The sequence below is a fragment of the Protomyctophum parallelum genome (assembly GCF_964188405.1).
Source record: "Protomyctophum parallelum genome assembly, chromosome: 19".
Lineage (NCBI taxonomy): Eukaryota > Metazoa > Chordata > Actinopteri > Myctophiformes > Myctophidae > Protomyctophum > Protomyctophum parallelum.
Genome location: NC_139717.1, coordinates 38,060,614 through 38,086,324, shown reverse-complemented (window position 1 = coordinate 38,086,324; position 25,711 = coordinate 38,060,614). Strand labels below are relative to the sequence as shown.

General features: G+C 44.7%; 2 protein-coding genes across 7 annotated transcripts in view; both read right to left on the bottom strand.

The window, feature by feature from the left end:
* The window catches only part of LOC310877179 (rho-associated protein kinase 2-like), a 50,500-nt gene extending 41,362 nt beyond the window's left edge, over nt 1-9,138 (bottom strand). For all 5 annotated transcript variants that reach the window (XM_083790931.1, XM_083790930.1, XM_083790929.1 and 2 more), the window contains exons 1-2: nt 8,457-9,138; nt 653-734 (exon numbers count right to left, since the gene is read on the bottom strand). In XM_083790931.1, coding sequence (XP_083647057.1) covers nt 653-734; nt 8,457-8,552 — 178 coding nt within the window. In that variant the 5' untranslated portion in view covers nt 8,553-9,138. The remainder of the gene's footprint in view (nt 1-652; nt 735-8,456) is intronic.
* Nucleotides 9,139-9,651: 513 nt separating this feature from the next.
* LOC310876580 (sine oculis-binding protein homolog) lies at nt 9,652-25,638 on the bottom strand. Of its 2 annotated transcripts, none has more exons than XM_083790145.1 (7): nt 25,331-25,638; nt 22,508-22,637; nt 21,986-22,180; nt 20,009-20,160; nt 17,923-18,018; nt 15,692-17,695; nt 9,652-12,989 (listed from the first exon to the last, which is right to left on the bottom strand). In XM_083790145.1, exons 1-6 carry the CDS (start codon nt 25,421-25,423, stop codon nt 15,701-15,703), a joined length of 2,661 nt encoding a protein of 886 aa, XP_083646271.1. In that variant the 5' UTR covers nt 25,424-25,638; the 3' UTR covers nt 9,652-12,989; nt 15,692-15,700. The 2 variants fall into 2 exon arrangements, with proteins under 2 accessions (XP_083646271.1, XP_083646272.1); XM_083790146.1 differs by lacking the exon at nt 25,331-25,638 and adding an exon at nt 23,153-23,300.
* Between the last annotated feature and the right edge of the window lie 73 nt (nt 25,639-25,711).

Here is a 25,711-nt window from a genome sequence, read left to right as displayed (position 1 = left end):
TGAGGGTATCTACCCTAGAAAGAAAGAAAGGCCCTTTCGCCAACCCCGCCTTCGGGTATGGGCACTGATGACGCGGAGGAGGAAACACGCCGCCAGCACCCACAGCGCCCTGAGCGGGAATCGAACCCAGGACCTTCTAGCTGTGAGGCGACAGCACTACCAACTGTGCCACCGTGCCCAGGGGTCAGTTATTTAAAACTAGGTCATAGAAGAGACCGACACCAATGTTTGACCCAAATGTGCACTGCAATGAAACTACTGTAACTTAAAAAAATAAGTTTAAGTCAGGACTGCCCTTTACTGCGGAATTGACAGATCTACAGTACCAGCAAAACGTCATTGGCAATTGTGGCTTCAGTGTTGACCATGTGCATGCATTTAAAATGACAATACAGTATTGGGGACAGAATTGACTGAAAAGTAGAAATGTAGAAATAACAGCAATACTGGCAATATTATCTACTCTATCTGCATTAAGTAGAGATAATAAAAAGCTGTGGAAGAGTTAGATTTAGGTAAATGTGTTTTAATCTACCAGGCCATTAGATGCTTCTAAGCCTTTTAGTTTAAACCCTTTCTACAAACATGTCTTCGGACAGGGAGTTGTTGTTGTCCATGTGATCACTTTGCCTAGTTTTCAAGTATTGCTTACATCGGTTAAGGAAGGCATCTATGTTTTTGTTTTTCCGCAGGGTGGGGTAGTCCAAATCAAGGGCCAAAGCGTTCATGGAGTCCTGAAAGGAAGAAAATGCAAGTTAGGAATGTAAATACACTTAATGCACTCCCTGAACTTCCAGGATTTCCTCAAGAGCATATGGGCCTAAAAGGAAGACCTGGAAGACCACTTCAGTTTGCATCCCCATCTGGCCTCAATATTAAGATGAACCATAACTACTGTAGTAAATCAAGTACAGAACCACAGATCTACGGACAGGTTTTCAAATCAATTATTTTACCACAACATTAACATAGAGCTTGATGGAATGTTTCATTACTCTATTCATCAGGCTGACATTACATATTTACCACTGGACCCATACCAGGTCTCTGTGGCCTGCAGCTACCACCACAAATTGATTTTCTTTGGAAATCCTCGCACTTAAATTTAACTGACACTGAAGAAAACGGAAAACGTGAAGTTTTGTGGCGTTTCATGCCCTCCATTCTGTTACAATGCTAAGTTACAGGGTGCTGTGAAATGTAACGTGGATGGTAGAGAATATTCGGGAAGTGACACGGGGACAATGAGGGCATGTAAAAACACAGTAGAACATTCAACATCATCCTTCAAAAGAACAAATCTCACAGTGACATGACATGATGACACAGACTTTTCCCAGACCATTTACATCTATCATATCTACAGTATCAGGGCAGGGGCGGTCGTAGCCTAGGCTAGGGTGTAGTTTGTGGGTACTGTGTAGACTGTAGAGATTTCATCTGGTAATCAGAAGGTCACTGGTTCACATGCTACAGTTGAAGTGTCCCTGAGCAAGACATTGGATAAAGACTGAGACAGCAGAATTTGAGGGATTAATAAAGGTGCTCTAACATTTCACACACACATCTTGTCTGTATGTTACGGGTCCCCCTCTAAAATGAGATGCTTCATTCATATCTCTCACACACACACACACACACACACACACACACACACACACACACACACACACACACACACACACACACACACACACACACACACACACACACACACACACACACACACACACACACACACACACACACACACACACACACACACACACACACACACACACACACACACACACACACACACACACACACACACACAGTCCATCTCCCTGAACACAAACAGAAAGGTGGTGGTGATCTCCAGACTAAAACACTGAGGCCTTAGTAATGTCATTGGTGCTTAAAGTAGTGGTGTGGAGTTTCACATACAATCAAAATGTCATCCCAGCCCTAATGTGCGAGGCTGGCGAGGGGGTTGATAGGGATGTACTGTGCCACCCCACAAGTTCCACAAATGTGGTCGGTCAAGTGAAGTCAATCAGGTTAGAAGTGTCTGTTTGTCTGGGGCCATGTGAGTGGGTGGAGTAACCAGGCATGTGGAACAATTTTGAACCTTTATATAAATAGAGTGTGCCAGCACTCCCCTGGAGCAGCCATGTGCAAATAGACCTGGAGCTCAGAGGCTATAATGGGACAAACAGCTTATCTGACTGGGTTCAGACTTTAGTGGGAATTCTACGAGCACTGGGGTCCTTTTGCGCATGCTGTGTGTGTGTGTGTGTGTGTGTGTGTATGTGTGTGTGTGTGTGTGTCCAGAAACCATGCAGAGACCACCTTTTAATTAGTTTTCTGTTGAAGTTACATCTGACACACTCACACATGAATGGTTTCAGAAAATACAGGAAGTGTGTGTCTATATACATAATACGCGGTGGGGTGAATTACTTTTTTTTATCGTTATGTTTATATGATAAGGACCGACATTTATCTGCTTGACCAGTAAATACATTTGTTGATGCACTTGACGCCATGGCCATCAAATACTTTATCAGATAGACTGACGCCTGTGCACAATGACACAACATGCCTCTGTTGATTTCCTACTCATTCTGTTAGTATCATTATCATAATATCATTATTATCATTATTTATTTATTTTAATTTCTCATATCTTCTGGTCACGTCATGTCTGTCTCTGTGTCTCTGTGTCTCTGTGTGTGTGTGTGTGTGTGTGTGTGTGTGTGTGTGTGTGTGTGTGTGTGTGTGTGATAAGCTGTAGAATTCGAGTGTGATACTGCCTGGTGTCTGCCTGCCCTGCGACTCAACTAAACCATCATTCATCACCGTTAGTTAGAGGGAGACTGTTAAGAAGACCACACACATTATTCATTCATTGTCCGGCCTGGAAGAGACAATGATCATCATTGTCATCCAGAGCACAATGAAGCATAGTGACAACAAGACTGCAATCAAATATGACTGATTCTTGTATGTTTTATAAACCAAACCGATCAAAACTGAAACAGTGAGCCGTTATTTATTAATCCGACTTTTCGTTAGCTTCGGATTTGAAGATGCTGTACCAACCCCCTCAGGAGCTACTGAGACTCACTTTGATTCTGTCATATTGGAACTGAATAGGGATATCTGCAGTAGCCAAGGTTTAATTAATTCCAGTGACACAGTTAGAGGATCCCTAAGAGCAAACTGAATAATTGGTTTATCCTTGCAACGTTTCTGAACATACAGCTAGATTTCGCTACATTACCTCTGTACAAACTCTGGGTTTTATGTCTTGTAACCGGCTACAGTATGGGTCCATTGTATTATTAATAACTAGTAGTTATTAGCTTTGAGTTATTAACCTTAGGGACAGATTTAGCCTAATCTTCCAAGAAATGATCTGCTGACTGAGGATCATGAGAATTTGTTAAATCATTGAAGTAAGTTTAATAGATAACTATTAAAGACTGCATACAGGATACACTTTACACTTTAAAAGGTTGGGGTTGCCTCAAAAAATAAACTAAAGCGGCAATGGGTTTGCCGTGTAGCGGTCCGAACTCTAGATGTGTCTAGAATGGTATGCCTCTAAACCCTGTATATTGGCATGCCATATACTGTATATCGGTCAGATCGTCCCAAGGATGCACACGCAGATCCGACACACCAAAGGTCCGACATGCGGAAACAACGGTCGGACATGCGGTCGGACATGTGCTGCTCCCGTGCTTGCAGTTATGGTTAGGTTAGGGTTTGAGGTAGGTCGTCTTCTAATGACAGTCGGACCAGTAGTATGTCGGAACTAAAGCCTGTACCTGCCGAATGATTCGGCAGCGGCCACCGCTGTTTGAAGTCGGCCGGTCCTATATGCATATGACCAAATATGGGCATAGTGGTCAGATCTGTGGCTTTGGCTAACCGGTTTTCTATATATGGGCATATCAGGATAGTTTATGGTTATGTGTGAGTCAGAGTGACGTAGCTATTTGTATTGTATTTTTGTTGAACCACTTAAGCCCTATTCAAAACTTTCCAAAATAGCTAAGCTACAAGCTTTTTTATTTATGCTAATTTTGTGTTAATTTAACCAGGCAGCTCATGATGCATCGCCGTGCATTGTAGCCTTGTAAATCTACTAGTCTAGGCAAAGTGGTAGAAAAACAACAATCTGGACTCATCTGCTGCATAAGTTTTGAGAAGAATATAAAAACAAAGAATAGAAATTGAAAAATAAGAGAATTGGTGACTTTATCAAAAGTCCGTTAATGTATTGCGTCCTCATTGTAATTACTTAAAAGCACTTTTTTTGCTGAAAGTTTATTGTTCAAACTCAGCTCGTATTGATCCCCACATACATGCCCAGGCACGTTCCTGGTTTGTACATGAGACAATTGCAAGTGATTTTTAAAAGTTAAATATTCAGCATGAAAGCAGTGTTTTGTTATGAAATTACTGAGCATACGACTGGATAAAGGATACTTGGGATTACTTGTTTTGTGGTAACACTTACTATGCATCCCATGATGTCTAATTATATAATGCATTATAAGCATACTTATGATTCTGCTTATAATACCATATAATTATAGTTGTGAAATAACTAAAAAATACTCTGTTTTCAACAGGTGGTCCATGGACCACTGGTGGTCCATGAAGGTGTTGCATGTGGTCCCTGACCATGCATTTATTTAGTAGTCTCTCGAGACAGACTGTTGACTCGTAAAATTCAAAGGAAAAGAGGGAACGGTTTCTTTTTCCTTTGTTTTTCGGATGTGCACTTAGGAATGTAGCAAAGTGAAGATTTTGCACTAATCTTTTGTGCACTGTCCCGCGGAAGTGCGTCAATGTTGTCATGAGTTACTGGGAAGTCTGACGTTCCACAGAAAAGGGAGTTAGAATCATCATTACTAGAAAATTGGACCATATAATCATAAACATGGGATGCATTGCATAGCAAGTGTTACGAAAGCACTAAAATATTGAATTATTAAGTATATGATATACTACATTTATTAAATACCCTTTGTATAGCGTTTTTTTTTTTTTTTTTTTTCTTCACAGAATCAAAGTCGTGGTCATGATTCACCAGGATCATGGGTGGCTGGATTCTAGGCTTAAAATAATTGATATGAATATTTTTGTAAATCTCTATGGGAATGAATGAATGGCCGATTTTTCAGTGGGTCCAGAATACCACGCCCACTGCTACACTCTGATGCTTTAAGTAAGTAAGCAAAATGTGTTAAATACTGTTGTATAAATGTAATGCTATATTATATTTTACTTTTAAACGTTACATAGAATCATACTACATTTCATTGTAACAATGATACAATGCATTATAAAATCACTATAATGTATTACAAGTATGGGAATTATAATACAAAATGATGCTGGCCAAAAGAAAACGTCTGTGTATAAAGTATTATCATATTTATAATGGCCTTTATTATTGCTTATTAGCAGTAGCCTACGGGTAGTACGGTCAACTTCATGCTAAAAGGATAACACAAAAATCCCCAGGGTAAATTATACAGATAATATAATATGTGTCATGATTGTTAAAAAACCCTATTATGAGTTCTTATAACTATAATAATACAGCGTTATAAGCAGATAAGATTATAATGCATTTATCTCTAAACTCTCAACTCTAATCCCAAGTATCCTTTATCCAGTCGTATGCTAAATCATTTCAAAACACTGTTTTCTATTTGAGGGGCGTCGATGGCCTGGTATTTGGGTAGGCACTGGTAGTTGCTTTGGCACTGCCTGGCAGCGAGTCGTGGGTTCGATTCCCGAGCCAGGCAGCTTTTGTTGTGTGTCACTCCCTGTCTGTCTCTCTCTCTCCCTGGGCCCGTTTCCTGTCCCTCTTCACTGTGGTGTCCAGTGGAGGCAGAGGAGCCCAGACAAAAAGAGGAACGTGCCTGGTCATGCGTGTGGGGGTTCAACACGAGCATAGTTCACACGCACAGAGAGACCTGGCCAACAATAAACGTTCAGTGAAAAAACTGTGTTTTTGAAGTACCGTAAGCTTGATTCTTGATCAAGCTTTTCTGGACCCGTATTTCTTCCGAACTATCTTCTTTTTCCATTCTATTCTCTTTGTTTTTATTTTCTTCATTCACTGTAAAGGAATTCGATAATTCTACATATTCAATCAAGCCTTCACAGTGTGAGTAATTCATAGTGGAAAAAAATACATTTAGTGGTAAATATTTAACAACAAAGAACAAAATAAAAGCCCCATCTCTGTTGATACAACAAAATTTGCGAACAAACAGGATATAGTACGGTGAGGTCACTACGGCTTATCTCCAGACAGTCAATTCCAGGATATGACTTCAACATCCTGTGGGGTTCCCTGCATTAGGCAGCATCATTGTTGGGGCCATTTAGTGCCGTTTAAAGTTGGACCTACGGCTAAATACATTGTCATCTGTGTTCAAGTAACTCTGAGAGTGTAAATATAGATTATTATTATTGTTATTAATTGCGACCGAAGGTTGCAGATTACTATGAAAACTTGCAAAATATTAGGTTGGTCACGCCTCCATATATGGTTGCCAGTCCATTTGGCCTCGTGACGTCACACCTACAATCCCTGTTATGCCCATATATGGAGATCCCTGATGATCTCCATATATGGAGCTGACCTGTTCTAACATTATGTTGAACCTTCCCCACCCATCATTCCTCTTCGATGTCTCCCTTTTGACTGATAGCTGTCCATTCAAACTCTAGACAGGCCTGCCCTCAAAGTTATTAGTGCAGCCGTGCCCGGAAGACGGCAATTCTTAACAGGCTCGAAAATTAAGACCCAGACCCACTTGGGCCCTCGCCAAACCCTGTACACTCAAGATACTACCCCCACTGCCACCCTTAGATCTCCATATATGGAGCTGACCTGTTCTGACATTCCATATGTTGATCTGACCTCATCAAACCCTGTACACAAGACACACTCCATTATGGCCAGTACAGAATTCATTCCATATGTTGATCTAACCCCCCATGCCAAAGCACCAGCGCTCGCCCAGTCTGCCATCACCCAGGCGGATGCGTGCACGCTTCTCGCCCTCAGGGCGATATTTTTTTCCCCTCATTTGTACAGTCAAGATTTAAAGGAACGATGAAGACTTGGTGTTGAATAGTAGCTAGATAAAAGGCTGTTTAAGTTACACTGAGCACAGTGAGCAGTGTAGAGAAGGACATATGAATTAGGACATTTTGTGCATTTTCAAAGATTGAGTCAGGGTTGATTGACTTTGCAGTGACAGGAATATAGACTATCTATTAACAAACACACCGTTTCTCAGTGAAGAGCACTGGGCTAGTTGTTACATTTCTATGGGCCTTGCTTTAGTTGTGAATGATGCAGAACCACCCAGAATAGACAGTTTGCTGGCAGGTATACAATGAAGAGTCATTCAGTCTTGTAGACTCAGGGCAAGTCGTGAAATGTCACCCACTGACCTCAGTTGTGATTTCAGCAACATTGCGACTTTTGTTTCTTTGCTCTTCATCTTATTTAAGATAATCTCTTTATTTCACATAATAAAATAGATCTACTAGTAGATCATCACTCAGCAATCTGCTGATGATCTACTCAACTTTGAGTGGAAGACAGCATAATTCTGTAATCATTGACAGATAAGAAGCACATTTATCCTCCAGACTAGATTTGTACCTTGTTCTCTAAAAAGCGTAGGCTATTGGACAGACACACTGTTGCATGAGAAAGTGGTTCGCCATAATCATCACAGGGGATGAAATGTTATGAGGAAACACTTTGTGGCAGGTTACAAACTATGTGTAGAATTAGGCCAATGTCTGACAGCAGAGGCGTGTTAAGAGTGTGACTAAAGAGGTGTGAAACAAAGTGACTCCATATTAGTCCTTATAGAAATGTGCCATGTTTGTCATCTGAGACTGCTGCAGAGTTCTAATTAACTCCGACAGGTCAATGTGGTTCCATTTATTTTGTACACTTTAAGAGATTATCATCACTCAGGATTTTACTCTGCACCTAACTTGTCTGGGGCATTCTTTGGACAGGTCAGGGAGAGTTTACACCTACAGTATCAGGTGGTCACAAGGGGTTTGGCAGTCTAAGCCAGACAGGTATAGCCTATATATAGTTGCCACGTTATTGGAATATAGTCTAGCATCTTTGGGAACTTATTTTTCTTGAGGTGTAGCTTATGAAAACGCTAGAGAGAGACTTATTGTCTTTTGTTTTGGTAGGTGTGTCTGGTTTGTACCGTTTAAGGACCGTCACCATAATGACCATTATCTTTCACATTGGTCCTGACATTTGTCTATTTTCCTCATCAAACGGTTAAAATAAATCATTACTGTTGTGTTATCACTTGTTATATCGGTCACTGACTCACAGTCACTCACTATACATAATGCTGCTGCTGGCATCTGACCAAACCACATTGTATACTTACCAGCAGGCTTTCCAAGTTGAGCGCTGACTGTGGGTCCCTCATCATAGATTCCAGCTTTTTCAGTCGACTGTCATGTCTCCTCTCGGCTCCAGACATGATAGCAGTTTATTGTATCCAGTTCCAGTTATTGGAAAGAGTTCGTTAAGATTCGAAGAACACCTGTAGTGTAGTTCTGTACTGTGTACTCCGCCGCCTCCGTCACGACTTGCTATGCGAGTCTGCGACTGCTGGTTGTTGGAATATCATGTCAGCTGCCTGCTCCCAAGTAAACTATACTGCACAGTCACGGCTTGTTGTGACAAGATTGTAAGGTTAATTATTCAACCGCCGCCAAGGAGTTCAGTAAACGTCTTGTAGGACTTTTCTATGTTTGCCAAGTTGCTGCATTTAAGATCAGAGTGGAGGAAGTAGCCTAGACTCCACGTTCAGGTGCGCGTTTTTTCGCTTCAAGGTGAGCGTTCCAAAATCTATGCCCGAAGCGCAACGTGGTGAACCTGTAGCCTACTACTGTATAACCGCGGCCACAAAGAAAAACCTGTTTGCTCTCCTGATTGTCACGCTCTTCATTAAAAGTTAAAACATCCGAGCAAGAGTGACCGGACCGGTATATTCCTCGGTCTCTTGCGTGCCCAGCTAGGCTATTAGCCTCCTACCCTTCTGAACAAGCCGACACATTGCTGCTACCCACAAGCCCTCGGCGAAGCAGGAATTCCAGTCCTCTTATCTCATTGATCTCTTTTACCGTCCGCCCCGATTGAGCTCCACCAACTTTCAGTATTTTTGGAACGCTGATACGCTGACTGACGTGCACACTCACTGGGACTAAAAATAGACCATTACATTCATTGACTATACGAGCTGTCCTTATCTATCATTCACTGTAACCTTCTTTAATTAATTAAAGCATACGTTAATAATTGATCATTTCAAGAAATTGATCTGTCTGTAGCTGCCATGGTGTTGGTGTGTGTGTGTGTGTGTGTGTGTGGTCTGTGGACTAGTAGTATAAAGTCCGTGTGGGTCAAAATGATATTTATCGTTTACAATTTTCATTTTTATACTATAGCCTATATGTCTAGACTTGCCACTGTATCAATGAAATAGGTAGGCCTATTACTTACCTACAGTAACATAGGCTATATAATGCCACTGTAGAGCTGTAAAACATAAATATAACAAACAATTAGGGCAGAACTTGTTGCTTGTACAATAACTTTTATTTACTTTACAAATTGGTTTCCATCAAACCTGGTTACTTACTTACTCTTCAAATACAAACCATCTTTGAACAATCTATTCACACAGTAGGCTAAATGTAGAACAGGGACACCAACAAGTGTGGGTTTTAGGCAACAACAATAGCAATATAATTTCTGACACAAATAATTTGTCAAAACATTGGGTTAAAGAGACATAATGGTCAGCAACAATGGCAATGATAATAATGTGCAACAAAGTGATAATGGCAGTCTCAATGTTGGCCTCCAGGGTTAGAAACAGAGGACCACCTATGATGTCACAGCTATTTGCATCGGGTGATATCATCACTGAGTCAGATGAGCTGTTGACATGGTCCCCTCCTCTGGCCATCTGTATATACTGTAGATAACAGTGACATAATGGCATGGCCTACACAGTATAGTGAGGATATGGACTGGAATGAGTGGGGATACAGTGAAATGTGTTTCTGCCATAGACATACACGCTCACATGCATGCACGCACGCACGCACACACACACATACACACAGAAAACTAACACAGCATGACATTTTCTTTTGGAATGTGGTTGTATATGCTGGCAGGGGTGGATCAAATATCAAATTAGGAGTTATTCTGCCAAGGATGCCAAAATTTGTACATTTGTTTGGCCATGGACCCCCCCATCTGAAAAGATCATGTCACATGACGACACATGAGCTTGTTGTTTGTCTACATTTGAATACACTAGCCAAAGTATAAAATGGGGTTAAAGTTGTGAAACAGTTCCTCATTTTGCTGGTGACCCTGAACGCCCTCAAGGACCCCACTTTTAGAACTTATTGTAGGTCAAGATGATTGTGTATTTATTCCTGGGCAAATAACAGCATCCCCCTTGAAGTTGTGTTGAACTATTATAATGATATTAGATTCTTGGCAGCCTGATGAGTCTTGGAGGTATCGTAACATGAGAATAACATACTGGCAGCAAATATAGGTTAGATCAGTGTATGTGAGAAACTAGTATCTATCTGGCATGAACATCAGTTGGCATTGAGTGCAGTGTTGTGTGCAGCATGAAAGTTGCAGACTTTTGGTCGCCCTGGCCTATTCTGTTAGTTGCTTGGCTTGTCCAAAACAGGCAGGTGCAAAAGTTCCAAAGTCAAACACTGCACTCTAGTGGGCATATATTATACAAGATTTTTTGCAAAAAGGGCAATAAGAGCTTCGGCACTCATTAAAGTACAATCGTGAAACAACAAAAACAGAACAACTTACAAACAAATAAAGCACTTTTTAGGGGAGGTGGGGGTCTGCAGAAGCATCATCCATAAGTTAATAAGGTCAGAGAAGTATCTGCGTAAAGTACAACAAAACAATGAACAAATGAAATCTTAAATTGGGATGTTGACAAGACTAAGAGTCCCGAGATGCTCTCACAGGATCAAATGTCATAACGTATCCCCAGAAGAGGGAACTGTAATACTGATAGCTTCACACTGCAGCCATTGACGGTTTGAAAATAATACCACATTTGGTAATATGACTACCCTGTTGTCCAAAATCTTCGGATAACACAGATAACACAAAAGGATCAGAATCAGTATCACTCTATTTGCCGCGTACAACGAACACAAAGGAACACGCCGCCAGGAAACATTCCTGTACGTTTGTAGTACACAGTAAAATCCTCACTGTTATTTAACTCTGACAATGTACAAAATGTAGCCCAAATGGATCCTTGGTTATATTTAACTCTCAATAGTAATAAATACATAAATGAACACTGACGATTTTACTGTGTACCCAGAAATCAAAGTGATCCTGATTTTCTATGATCAGGCTTGGCAGATCGAACAAATGGTTTGGGGGCTTCTGGGAATCACACGTTTATGGACCAGTGTCGTTAAGACCACTGAATGCTCACATAGGGCTGGGCAATATATCGATATTGTGATATAAAACTAGGCTAGATATATCGTCTGGGATTTTGGGTATTATATAATGTTATATGGTATACAGTAGCTGTTGTCCTTTACTGGGTTAAATCACTTAAGCCCTATTTTACTTTCAAATATTTTCAAAAACAGCTATCCGATCTAAATGTGCCACAATGTGATCTTGTAGATTTGCTATTTTTGGAAATATGATTGTGATCTTCACAATATCGACATTGAGGTATTTTGTCACAAATATCTGAATATTTGATTTTGTGCACACCACATAGCCCTACGTTCACAGACTATCTCAGGTGGCATAGGCGTCCCCTGCACAGCCTAGCCCGTGTAGGTTTACACACAGTTGTGAGCAGGCAGAAAGAGGAGCATCCTGTCTCCTTGGAGATTACATTACATCGCTCAGTCTTCCCACCTCGCAGCCTGAGAGGGACTCTTCTCCGCACCGCGTGTAAACTGCCTGAGGATGGAGTCTCAATCTCAGCAGAATTTCTCTCCTCCCTTGAAGGAGGTTGAAAGGAGAGTGTGAAAGAGGGAGAGAGAGGGGAGGGCAGGGGATCACAGGCAATCACTTGTGAGGGATCAAGCCTATAAAGAACTAGCATGTTCTGTGTACTGTATTTAGATTGGGAGGAGAGAAGGTGCAGGCAGGAGCGTGGGGTAGACTAGAGAGATATTCCTGGCTCTCGATCAAAATAAAAAAGTTTTAAAAAGTTAAAAAAAAAAAAGAAATCCTGAAGTCTGAGCACCCGTCGGCCAGGTAACCCAAAACCTGGAGTGGGGAGTCAGCGTGGGATATGGGGAGAGGAACAATGTGGCTCTTTGTGTGAGCCGGGCAGAGAAAACAAACCGTTTCCCCTGGAAAGAGATCATGTTCGGGCTCCATCTGAGAAGACCACACAAGGCTGATCAGAGCTCCGTCTGCTGCCGCACGGAGCAGGACCAGGAGCGCATCCGTACAGCCACGCTTGCACGTGCACACAGATAACACACGCACATTCGCACTCACACTTTAGGGCAAATATTTGACAGGCAAAGGATCAGGGATGCTCCGCATCGTGTTCTCTCTGAACACAACATACCACGCTGGCCAATAATACTTTTTTCTTCTTCTTTTTCTTCCTTTTTTTTTTTGGTCCAGGACAAGACGTGTGACTGTGCTGTGCTCGTAAGTATTCTGGATTTCCCCATGTTGGCTTGGGATGATGTGGCCATCTGGGCGACTTCCTGCTTTGGCACCCTGCTGGGCATGTGGGAAGAGCTGGACACTGCAGGCCAGTCTGGATGGGTTGACAGACTGGAGGGTGTTAGCGCTGGTGTCGTCCACAAGAGGGCATGTCACTGGTTCTGGCACCACGGTACAGTGTTAAACAGGGAGTCTGTTCATCACATTGAAGGAGAGAGAGAGGAGGGGGGGGGGGATATTAGACTCTCGTCTGACTGTAGAATTTCCATTTCTACCATATCCAATATCAACCCCTCCTTCACTTCCCTCTCCTTCCCTAATCCGCCCATTCCGCATAAACACTGTGAGAATGAGGCTTTTAGACATGTCAACACTCAGATAACTGTCGCACAGCGCACAATCAAACGAAGAACATCTGGACTCTTTTCCTTCTCACACACTAATACAGTTTCATTCAAACATGCATATTAAACATATACGTATACACCCTCCCTCGCGCACACGCCACACACGCACCACACACACACACACACACACACACACACACACACACACACACACACACACACACACACACACACACACACACACACACACACACACACACACACACACACACACACACACACACACACACACACACACACACACACACACACACACACACACACACACACACACACACACACACACACACACACACACACACACACACACACACACACACACACACACACACACACACACGTAAGGTCCAAGCCAGGATTCTGTACTCCCTCTGTCCCACTGCGTTTTAGTTTCAAACGCTCAGCGAATACCCATGTGGAGAGATCGGGTTACACGGGGCTATAAAATATCCCAAATAAAGGCAAGGAAAACTGAGACGTAAAACCGGGCTATTTCCTGAGGTGAAATCCTCCAGTTGGCGGCGGATCATGTCAGAGTGGGTGATTTTTTTTTTTAAAGACTTTTAGCAGCAGAGACAATGGAACAGGACAGCAACATTCACCTCCGCGCACAGAGGTGCTGAACTAGAGTCATTGGCGCAAGGCAGCCAGCTCCCATTACACACAACACAAGGCCATAAATCCGCCTGCACGACGCTAGCAACACGCTGTGATTTCATATGTATCGGTTACTAAGGGGACGCACAAAACCACAACAAATGACAAAGGGTAAAAGTGGGACCTCATTTAGTGAAAGGGAATCGTTTAATGCTTTGGCACAGAACTTTTGGAGTATAAGATAACAGGTTATGTAGTGCTCTTTCCACCAGGCAGTCATCTTTTTCAAACACCATTATTATTAAGGTGACCTTTTGGCCTTATGGAGGCTTGGAGAGGGAAAATGGAGGGAAGTGAAGCACAGTGGAAATCTAAACCCTCTCAGTTCTTTCGGCGGTTTAATCCCAGGACATACAGTAAAGTGAGAACATGACCTCATAATGGTGGATAGTTTGTAAAAAGAAAAAAACGATAGGTGGTGTTGGGGTCATTTGGATTTCCAATCAGGCAAGTGAAATGAAGAGAACCCTTTGATTGGCCCACAGAAAGGAGGGGTTTCTGTTCTGGTCTGGTAACAACAACATCTGGTTGGCAGGAGACAGCGGTGGTGAGTGAGGAGAAGGAGGAATAGGGGAGGAAAGTGGAGATGGGAGGCGAGTGCTAAACTCATACATGGGAGTGAGACAGGGCAAGGCCAGAATAGCGTGTCATTATGACATACGTAACCGGATCGCTCCAACTCTGCCCCTGCGTTTTCTAATGAAGCCCCAGAGCTCCATCACCATGGGCTGGCTCTCATATTCACAGCGCCTTGTAGTCTGCCTGACGATCACCTCTGTCTCCAAGGCAACCCCAGGAAAAGAAGGGTAGCGTGCTTGCCTTGTCTGCTCGCCCTGCAGGAGGCAGGCGGTTCAAAATCACTCACTGGCAGTCCCTCTCGCACATCTATGACTTTGAGCTCTCTCAGTCAACCTGGCTTCAACTTCTCCCTCTCTCTCCCTCTGTCTCTCTCTTGTTCTCTTCCTCTCACACACAGGCAGACAAATGCTCGCGTGTCCTGGCAAAGCCGGGTCTATGAAACAGGCTGCCTTGCAAACAAAGCATTGTGACTGTCAGGCAGCGCTGAGGTGATCTCCTTTCAAAGTGACTCTCTCTGTCTCTGCCCTCCACCTCCTTCCCATACTGTAACCCTAGAGGACAGAGGAGTGCCAGGTTACTGGGATTCTCTCTCTTTGGCGCCATGCTGTTTAGTGACCATGCGCATATTGTGTGACCTATGATTGCCAATGTCCTGTGCGTGCATGCGTGCGTGCGTCTGTACAGTATCTATCTATATGTGTGATAGGCATGTTCAAATGGTGTCTGCAAATAATTCCTGTACAGTAAAATCCAAGGTGTTTATTCATCTCTGTGGTGTTTGCTTTAACCTGCTTGGAGCGTGGCACACAGGGAAAAGCATTGAGAGCTTGGGATGTTTGAAAAATCACAGCTAAGTGTTTCTGTAAACGATCTAGAATGCTTTTCTGAGATTGGAGATACAGGACACTATTTGATGTAACCTCCACCCACCATCCACCAATGTGGTGTTCCTAATTATACTTCAGTTTGGTTTGGTGTATCTATCTCCAGTATGGAGAGGAGGTATTTTGTTCCTTCTACTATATCTATCCCTATATTCAGTTAGGTATCTAATACATAGTACTACAGTTTGTTGATTATGGTTAATTTATGACTTTGATGACAGATGTTTAACAGAAATTATTTTGAGTTAAAATAAGATAAAGCATATAATATATATATATATATATATATATATATATATGCTTTATCTTAAATCAAGTCAGAACATATAAAATAACATATAAGTCATAACTTTGTAAACAAGTCTCACCTCCATCCCCTACTTATTCTGATCACGGATACGTAGGCAGCGCCTTTTCAGAGCTGGCTCCATGTCTCCCGAACCTGGTGCACTAGGAGTAGGAGGGCTCCGCAGGGCACCCTTGTCCCTTAATTTGGGCAAGAGCAGCGCGGTGGTGGTGCCCCCCCCTGTCTTTGGTGCTGTGGGCAGAGCGTAGGCATGGTCCTCATCAGGCACATGAGGGTCCTCTCCTGCCTCCCCGCCCACAGCCAAGGTCTCCTCTGATTGGATGACTGTGCCTTCAGCCCGGACAGGGCCGACCACAGAGCAGTTGTTCTCTTTGATGGCCTCCAGCTCACTAAGCGCAGGATCTAGGGGCGGAGCTGCTCTCTGGGGTAGGGAGGAATCTGGGCTGGGAGCGGCAGAACCTGAGGTCATCCCATTTGGACCGTGGTCCTGGAACACCGGGGAAGAAGACGTAGGGTCGTTGGGTGGGCTGCTCCCCCTGGGGCTGGGCCGAGGCTGTGAAGGTGGAGTGCTGGAATTCTGCGGGCGGTAGGCAGCATCATTTGAAGGGGACTGGGGTCGAAGAGGAGTGGGCTTGATAACATCATGGAGCACTGCCCTGGTACCCAGCCCAGGTCCTGACTCACCTGGCCCTGACAAGTCAACCACCCCGTTGGTGTTGGGCTCCACCTTCACTTGGGTCCTCTGGAGAACCCTCTGGATAACCTGTCTTTCCGGCTGCTGATGCTGGGTAAGATTATAGTCTGTCACTGTCTCTGATCCTGGGACAGAGGAAGGTGATTCGTTATATCGGGCACTGGGGGAGGATGTTCCACTATGTGGCGTGGATGCTGGGGATGAGAATGGCCTTTCTGATTTAACCCAATCTGTGTCCCTTCTGTTGGGCTCTGCAGGTGAGGGGAGACCCTGAGTGGAGGTTCTGCCCAGTCTGTTGGCTCCCTGTCTGCTGTCCCCCATACAGAAACTGGGAGATGGCTGCCTGGCGCCCCGGGATCTACCCCTGTCTCCTCCCTCTGGCACAGGTTGGATGACCCCGCCATGGCTTGGGGCCTCTGGGGTTGTTGATTTAGCAGGGATTAGAATGGGGATAGGGATGGGTATTGGAACAGGGAGCGGGACAATGATGGGATAAGGCACCAGGATGGTGGGCTGAGGGAGCAGAGGGCTAAAGGAAGGAATACCATTCCAGTTCATAAAAGGATGCATCGGGACAGGCCCCCGAGGCATCATGTTGATAGGAGGAGAGTGAAGGCCAGGGAAGTAGGCACCTGGGAAGGGATGCCCCATTCCTGGCGGGTTCATCGACGAGGCTGTGGGGGGCTGCATGTGGGGAGAGTGGGGCGGGCGGTGGATGGGGCTGGAAGCGGGTCCCGGGTGTCTGTGAGAATTGGTGACTGGGCTTTTCAGGCCCTGAGCATGAAGAGGAGGTCTGATGAAGGGCATGTGCATTTGAGGCATGGGCTGGTGCTCCATGATGAGACGAGGATGAGCAGGAGGGGGATGGTGAAAGGCAGGAGGAGCAGCAGGGTTGGACAACACCTCCACGGCAGGGGGATGCGGAGGGATGGGTTGGATGGGTCTCTCCAGCAATCTCAGCCCAGAGACGGGGACCTTGGAGGAGGACGAGGCTGCCTCGGATGGAGAGACGGAGGCGGATGCAGCCGATCCGTGGACGGGCATGTGTCCTTTAGGGGAGACATTTCTGTGACGGAGTTCCCCTGTGCTGCTGCCGCCGCCGCCGCCGCTGTTCCATGATTCGGGGGTGAGCAGCTTCTGCCCCACCTCGCTGCCATCCGCCCTGCCATCTTGGCTGGCTCTGCTGGGACTGGAGCTGGTGTTTGTGAGCGCCGCCCTAGCCTCTCGGTAGAAGACGTCCATTTTGTATTGATTCAGACACTTGGTGCTGCAAAACTGGACCCTCTCCTCACCAGATCCGAAGTCCAGGTATTCTTTGGTGTGACGGACGTGCTTGCACCAATCGCATACCTGCGGTGCAGGGGAAAGAGACTGTGGAGGGTCACTTTAAGTGATATGCCAGATCTGAAAACATGTTGATAAAAGGAGTGAACCATGAACACATATAATCATTGTTTGAACGTAATTGGAGATATAAGTAAACCATGCAACAGGAGAACTTAAGCTCTGAGATAATGGACCACTGAGACTTACACTGTGTTAGTGTTTCATATGAGTAAAATAATACAAAAGGTACATTGATAGTGTGTTCTTCTTACTCTGACATTGCTGTTTATCTTCAGCACCAGCCTGGGGGACTCCTCTGTTTGGGGGTGCTGGGGAGACCTCTCTCCATGCAGATCCTCGTCTCTGGCCTGACACACAGGGAAAGAAAACACAGTTTGACACCCAAGGCATGATCTATTGGGGAGCATTTACTTGATCACAGTAGCCTGGATGGTTAAAACCACCACAACTCATACGATGGTTACTTTAAATCACCATGTTTGAATCATCCTGTGGTCATTAAACCAAAAGTGGGACGCTTCTTACATAACACGAACCGAAATAGCCCACGATGCAAATCACTGGCTTGTCATCAATTCTCGGAAGCAGCAAAAAGGTTTGTGAAACCATGCATGTACGGTCAGTTGTGTTGTGAAATAGACACAATGCAACTGATCGGGGAGATAAGTGTAGATGATGAATTTGAATTGTCATATTGTCAACGGCCTTGCCGTATGAACATAGGAAACTCCATTCGATTTATGTAAACCGATGCTGTGTGGATCTGAGCGCTCCCCCTTCTCTGTCGCCCATTGAGTCGTGTTGAGTTACGAAACATGAGGCAGCTGCAGGTAAGGTATGCGCTGAAAGTGGACACCTCGCCCCAGGCCCCCTGCCCTTCCTCTCAGACAAGCACGGACAGGCCAACGGCAACGTATTGCTCCCCACCTCCAAAAAACGAGAGGCCTTGTTGCACGCAGACTGCTCTTTTGTCTCTGTTGTCGTGTGAATCAACCAAGCGTAGCATAAACAACAGCGAGGGTGAAAGGCGATAGCCCTGCCTGCCACCTCGCACCTCCAAAGAGCGGGTATCCATGTCATAATGGATGGTGAAAAGTTGTGGCAACGCGTATCAGAGCAGTTCTATAGAGGTACCACTTCCCTTTCCTCTGGACCAAAGCCACTTAATGACTGGCCACTCCTCCATTAACACGAAACTGATACCAAGTGTCCTCTCTCAACTTTGACCTCTCTCACACCATTCCTACACTAGCCCCTCCATTGGAAACCAGAATACCGTAAGTGTTCTCTGAGATCTCGCTTTTTAAATTTGTGTAAATTAATCTGTCCAATATGACCTCACTGTCAAGATCAGTGGTATCTATTTCTGAGGGTTTGTTTACCTGCCAGAATCTTCTGATTGGCTGTGTCTACTACGTACTGTATGTGAACACTGAACACCTGGCGCACACTAACGCTGTGCGTGCGACGTGCATGTGTGTGCATGTACGTGTACGTGTGTGTGTGTGTGTGTGTGTGTGTGTGTGTGTGTGTGTGTGTGTGTGTGTGTGTCCTGCTATACTTAATAATTGGTCCATCCATACATCCGAATACACAATCCACAATCTTAAAGTGTTTCATCTAGTGATTTCTGTTTTGCCTGAATTGAAATGTCAATAACAAACCCAGGGATATTATGTTAGGCGGGGTTGTACTGTGATCAAGAGTGTGACATTTTCATTTTCCAAATTTGGCCTGCCTAGTATTGTAGACTATAGAGCGTCGCAGTCCCTCCCCCTTTCAGAACAACGAGTGGCCTAGGAAATGGTTCTCCATTCATTTTCACCATAGGCGATTCCTAAATTATTTATTTAAAGACGGTTACGCCGCGGACAAAGCCAACTGGGATCGTGACAAATCATGACAATGAACACAATGTTTTGGGCCGATCAAATAATTTATAAGAAGAAAAACAACAAAGAAAGTGTTGTAACCTGCCGTTCTTTTCTACTTTCTAATTATTTGTTTGGCCCAAAACATTGTGTTCATTGTCTGCGACGCTCTAGAGTCCCCTCTGTAGGCTTTTGCAGCAATTAGATGAACGTCTCCAATGCATATAACGGTATGCTCCTGAATGTTTTCTTCGACATTGCATATTACCGGTATGTATTAAAAAAGTAAAAAAAAAGGACTGTCAGTGTTTAGCCGTGTTTACAGTGAGTAGCCAATTCCATATCATTCAAGGCATTGTGCAGTAATGCATTATTTATATTATTACATCAGCTGGAATGTCATATCTCTGACGAATGGGCCAGCGAGATTGCTGAAACAATGAGTTTTCCTCGGTGAACTACCGACCTTGTTGCGCTTGAAGTAGGCCCGTCTGCATGCAGCGAAGCACTTTTCGCTGCAGAAGCTCTTGAGCTCCGAACCCATGCATAGGGAGTAGCGCTTCACTCCTTCCTTCTGACACCATACGCACACTATCTGCACATTTTGAACATCCTCCACTACAGGGCAGGGGGGGGGGGGGAGAGAGAGAGAGAGAGAGAGAGAGAGAGAGAGAGATATGGGAGATAGAGGAGAATCAACAAAGGAATTAATGCTATGGCACTTCCCCGTCATCCCCAGTGTTGTGGTGATTTTTTAACAGGTGGGATGCTGTTTTAATGACATCACACGCACATCGTGCGCACACGCATGCATTGTAATTTAATAATGGTGGATAAATTGTACTTAGGTTTACTAGTGCATAAATAGTAGGAAACATGTTTGTATAGGAAATCACTAGTTTCTACATTGCGGACATCAGTTAGTTCATGAATCCATCAGCCACTGTTCCAAACATTCTCTTTAGACTGCTTCAGAACATCTGACAGTATACCCACACACCTACAGTACTTAGCAGGTCATACAATGGACCATTGATGTGCATCCAGCCAGGGTCATTCCTACTGTACGTTAATCCACACTGTTACACTGACACTCGTCTCTTTTGTAAGCTTTGGTAAGAGGCGGTTTTTGATCAATACACGAGGTTTCCGCACTCTTGCGGGTACGCACATGCTCATCCTTGCATGTGCGTGCACGTGCACATCTGTGCCTGCTGTGCGTGCACATGCTCCTGCTCAAAAGACTGACGGGACGCCGTGGTACCACGTGCAATGAGCACTGCACCACTGCTCATTGATGTCATCACCAGTATCACCAACAGTGACGGGGAGCTGTGGTCCACCCACTGGCGTCTGGCGGGCCGATGGCGGGCTGGACCCATTAAGCAAATGTTATGTAGCATAGGATATATAACGATATCAGTGTATTCTGTAATGTAACGACACTGTGATTGTGTGTATTTGCCTAACCACGGAGGATATTGTAATGACACTGTGACTGTGTGTATTTTGCTCTGTCTGTCTGTCTGTTTGTTGATTGATCGATTGAATATTTTGTGTGTGTGTGTGTGTGTGTGTGTGTGTGTGTGTGTGTGTGTGTGTGTGTGTGTGTGTGTGTGTGTGTGTGTGTGGGTGGGTGGGTGTGTGGGTGGGTGGGTGTGTCTGTCTGTCTGTCTGTCTGTCTGTCTGTCTGTCTGTCTGTCTGCCTATTTAGATTTAGATAGATGTTACTGTAGTTGTGTCATCTACAGATGTTATGCATGTTATTTAAATGCTAGGTTTTACATCTACCTGCCAACTCGCTCTGGATTAAGAGTCTGCTAAATGCCTAAATTGTAAATTGTGTAGCACATATTTTCTTAGTACTCTAATCTAATTCAACAACCATTTACTGTACAATGTTTTTAGTTGACTAGGTTTCATGCTAGTTTATGTTTCTTACGCTGACCTTGACTTTTTAAGTTATTCTGGATAAGAGTAGCGAAATGCCCAAATTCAACTTCTTCAGGTTGACATGGGTTAAGGTTAGGTTTAGGTGTGCTGCCCCGTGGGAGGTTAGGTTTAGGGTGAGGTTTGAGATAGGTTGTAGTTGTAGGACTAATGACTGGTAACCAATGACTAGTCTAAAACAAAAACTGTCTAAAACTAAGTACTGCACCCATAAGAGAGTAATAAAATATGGTGGGATGGGGATGTTGACAAACATTGGTCACTGTTTTGTCACTACGAGTCTTAAGCAACCTGTGGCTGTCCCCTCTACTATGCCTGACCCTGACCTGTACTTTGGTCTCAATGGAGGAATAGCATGTGTGCAGGATAATGTGTGCTTGTGGGTGTATGGCGGGACTATGTGGCAAGAACGAAATGCCAATGACCTTGTGAAACATGAGAACAAACATAAACGTAGTATCGATCTTATCACAGTGTAGCGATTCTCCCCTACCTGCAGAGGGCTTTATGAGGGGCACGATGACAGGGGCGCTCTTGTGTTCCTTCGGGCTTGTCAAGGATGAGCTTGGCGAAGACGAGGAGGACGAAGAGGAGGGGACACAGGAGGATTCTCTCTCCCCACTCCTCATGGCCAGAACTGAGGGACCCACCTTGCTGTCCAGGCTCTTCGGTTTTGGCAATGAGTTTTCTGGAAGACATAAACACATAATCATATAATCAACTTTCATTTTTTTTTCATGGAATATGATACCTTAGCTGCATACATGTCCTTGGCACGATATCGCAACATCTTTTGAAACCATAACAATTCCCCTTACAGGCTTATAGTACAAACATGTTGTGAAACTATAGACCTATCATAATGTATGAAATGTGAGAAGTCTCGACTCAATTGCAGCGCCAGTGATTCGGTGTCTGCAGTATGACAACCGGTAGAACCTGTTACTGTGCTCGCTGTGTATCGAGGGTGACCCGGTCTTAAACTGTTGTACTGTATACAGATACCTGGTCTCACCTTTTAGCACAGACACGTGCTGACGTCGTTCTCTGTAGTTCCGGATCTCGCCGGCCTCCGAGTCTCGAAGTTCCACCTTGTCATATCCATACCAGCCTAGCAGCTCGTTCATGGTGCTCTCAGCAAATGTCTGCACGGGATAAAATGGCCAAATATATCACTGATCAATCACTTTGTGAACGGGGACGGGATAACTGTGCCTCTGCCCACCTGTGAATACGAATCTGCACATGACCTTATATTGTATGCTGTCGTTAGTGGAACTTTTTATCCATAGCCTACACTTAAAAATAATCAGACCTTCCTAACTCCGAATCAATGGACAGGGTTCTTTTTTTTGCCTCGGCCCCAGCCGGAGAAATGAATATGAGCACAGTGGAGTACAGTATGGCACTTTTTCCATGATGTATTCAAGTTGTTTACTCTTGCTAAATCTGAGACGGAAAGGTTGAAAACCTAACACCAGTGTGAAATCTATGAATCATCCTTTGTTTATTACGTTTAATTGGAAGAAAGAAGAAAAAAAAGACAGAGAAAAGAAAACTGTTCTCCACAGATGGGACGTGTGGTCTCTTTTTTTTATTACGACCAGATGAGAAAAAAAAAAAAAAAAAAACACAAAGGTCTCTCTCTTCATCCACCCACCTCTCTCTGTGGCTTTTGGGAGAACCGGATTGGAGGAGAAATCCGATCCGGAACGGGCAGAAATCAGAGCGGGACACCCTACACCACAGCGAGGTCCCACGGTTCTCGGAAATGCCCCTCTCTCCTCTCCCCTCTTCTCTCTCCAGTGTCCAGCGCACACGCACGTCTCACACACTCTCTCTCACTCTCTCTATCTGTATACAGTCTTCTCTGTCCCTCCCTCCCCTCCCCTCCCCTCTCTCTCTCTCTCTCTCTCTCTCTCTCTCACTGCCTCTCCACTAGCCCCCTTCCTCCTTCCCCTCCACCCCAGCACCTTCCAGCCCTGACACCCGACACAACGTAGCCTCTCAGGTTTCAGTCTTTTCCAGCACAGCCAGTCTGCTGTGGTGGTGTTGTAGTGCTGTAGTACTGACTGCACATTCTTTCCTCTGCTTCCCTCACTCCGACCTCTGCTCTGCACTATAGGGCCTCAAAGAAACTGATCTCTCCCTCTCTTGGTTACTCTGTGTGCGTGCCTGTGTGTGTGTGTGTGTGTGTGTGTGTGTGTGTGTGTGCGTGCGCGTTTGTCGAGCGAGCACACGCAGTGGTATCATATCCAGCTAAATATGCCTAACCATGATTAAAGTCAAGTATCTGGTGTCTGGGAGCTGTGCACCGGTCTGACGTGGAGAGCGCGGGTCCGACTGCGGTGTTGAAACAGATTCATTACTGTGACAACACTGGGCCGGATTGCGGCCCCACTTGAAATTACACTGTTTGTCTGTCTGTCTGTCTGTCTGTCTGTCTGTGTGTCTGTCAGTTACTCTGTGAGTCAGTCTGTCTTTCTCTCAATCGCTTGTCCTCCTTGCTATTTCATTGTTGGACACTTGTCCTGTCCACAGCCCCAGCCTGCGAGCCCACCGGGTCTGTGTGAGTGTTGTTGTTGGGTAGGTCCATGTGCCTATCTCAAAGCAGTGCAGTGTTCATGCATTGATTACTACTTTCGGAAAGTAAAGAATTTCCATCATCAAAACCTTCCTATATGTTACAGTACATTCAGTTCAGTTGTCATTTTGTCTTGCTATTTTCTCATTAGTGAAAGACAGGCCGTTTTCCCCTCCCCTACCGCTTCCCACAATGTTGTTTTTGTTTCTTTTTGGCAGTTCAGACAAACATCTGCTTTGTGAGAGTGACAAGCCATATCCCAAACCACAGAGAGAGTTGCAGCCAAAGGCAACAAACCAGGGCCGACCTCAAGATTCAGCCCAGGCAGGCTTACATCAAGCAGGGATAGCGTTTCACATGTTTTGATTAAAATTAGTTAAGTTGTAACACTACACCTCCCCTGGATATCAAAAGCTACAATCCAAACCACTTACACAAAAAGAGCACATTTCCTCTCTCACGAAGAGCAGAATCTCCAAAACTGCTTGTCCTTTTAGATTTCTCCATTCTTATACTTGAGGGAGCCTTGGATATCCCTTACGCCCAAACGCACAGGTCTCAAATAGCCAGTTTCAAAACCCAAACAAGGAGGCAAACCATGGATTTGTTTCCCAGTAGTAATAGGCCTGTATTGGTAGGACAGTCAGAAAGAATCATTCACGCCACTTTGAATGAACTTATCTAGCCACATGTGCCCCCCTTGACAAGAACAGCACTTGATTCTTGATTAGAGGAGACAGTAGGTTATTTAAAGTATATTATAAACGCTCTCGTTTTGGAAGAGGTGCGGTATAGGGGAGAACAAGTGCGCGCATAACAGAAGCGGGGAAGAAGTGATGTGTTTTTGCCGTATGGTGACGACTGACGCACATCTGGAACTCCGCTGGACATTACAGCTGGCCTGATATCGCGTCACTGAAAGGCAAAGGCTAACAGCCTGACATTTAATTTAAACTCACTGAACTTTTTTTTTCTCCGAAGTTTTTTTTTTTCCATATATTTTTTATTTCTTATAATTATTTGGTGACAAGGAGCCAGGTCAAGAAAGTTATTTTTCCGTGGCAACAACATGATCACATAACTATAATAAATACTATTTAGGCAACTGTGTCCGAGCCTTCCGAACACTGATTTGTGCGCTCATTCTGCCCCACGAAGACGGTACAAACATCACTAAGTTATCAACACCACGTCAATAAACATCATGTCAGAAGATAAACACCGGCTTTAACAGCATGTCACTGACGCTCTCACCTTCATCTCCTGGTTGATCTCCCTCTTGACGGGGTGCGCGGGTTTCCTGCTGCGTTTATTTTCCGGCGGTCTGCCCTTCTCCATCTCTGGCATAGTCCTGGCTGGATCCGTTTGGCCGAGAGAGAAACGAGAGAGCAGCGCGTCACTTGAGGCGACTATAGTCAAGGAGCACAGAGCGAAAGCTGCCACTCTCGGTGACAGCGGCTGTCATTCCCAATCCCAGACGTCTGAATCCGTCATCTGGGGCTTCTCCCATTGAAGTCCCACTCACTGAACATGCGTGCGCTGTGGGCTGGTGCCACCGCCGAAACAATCACTCTCACTCTCTCTCTCTCTCTGGGCCTGGGTAGAACAGGGAGGGGCCTCCGAATGTAACCCAAC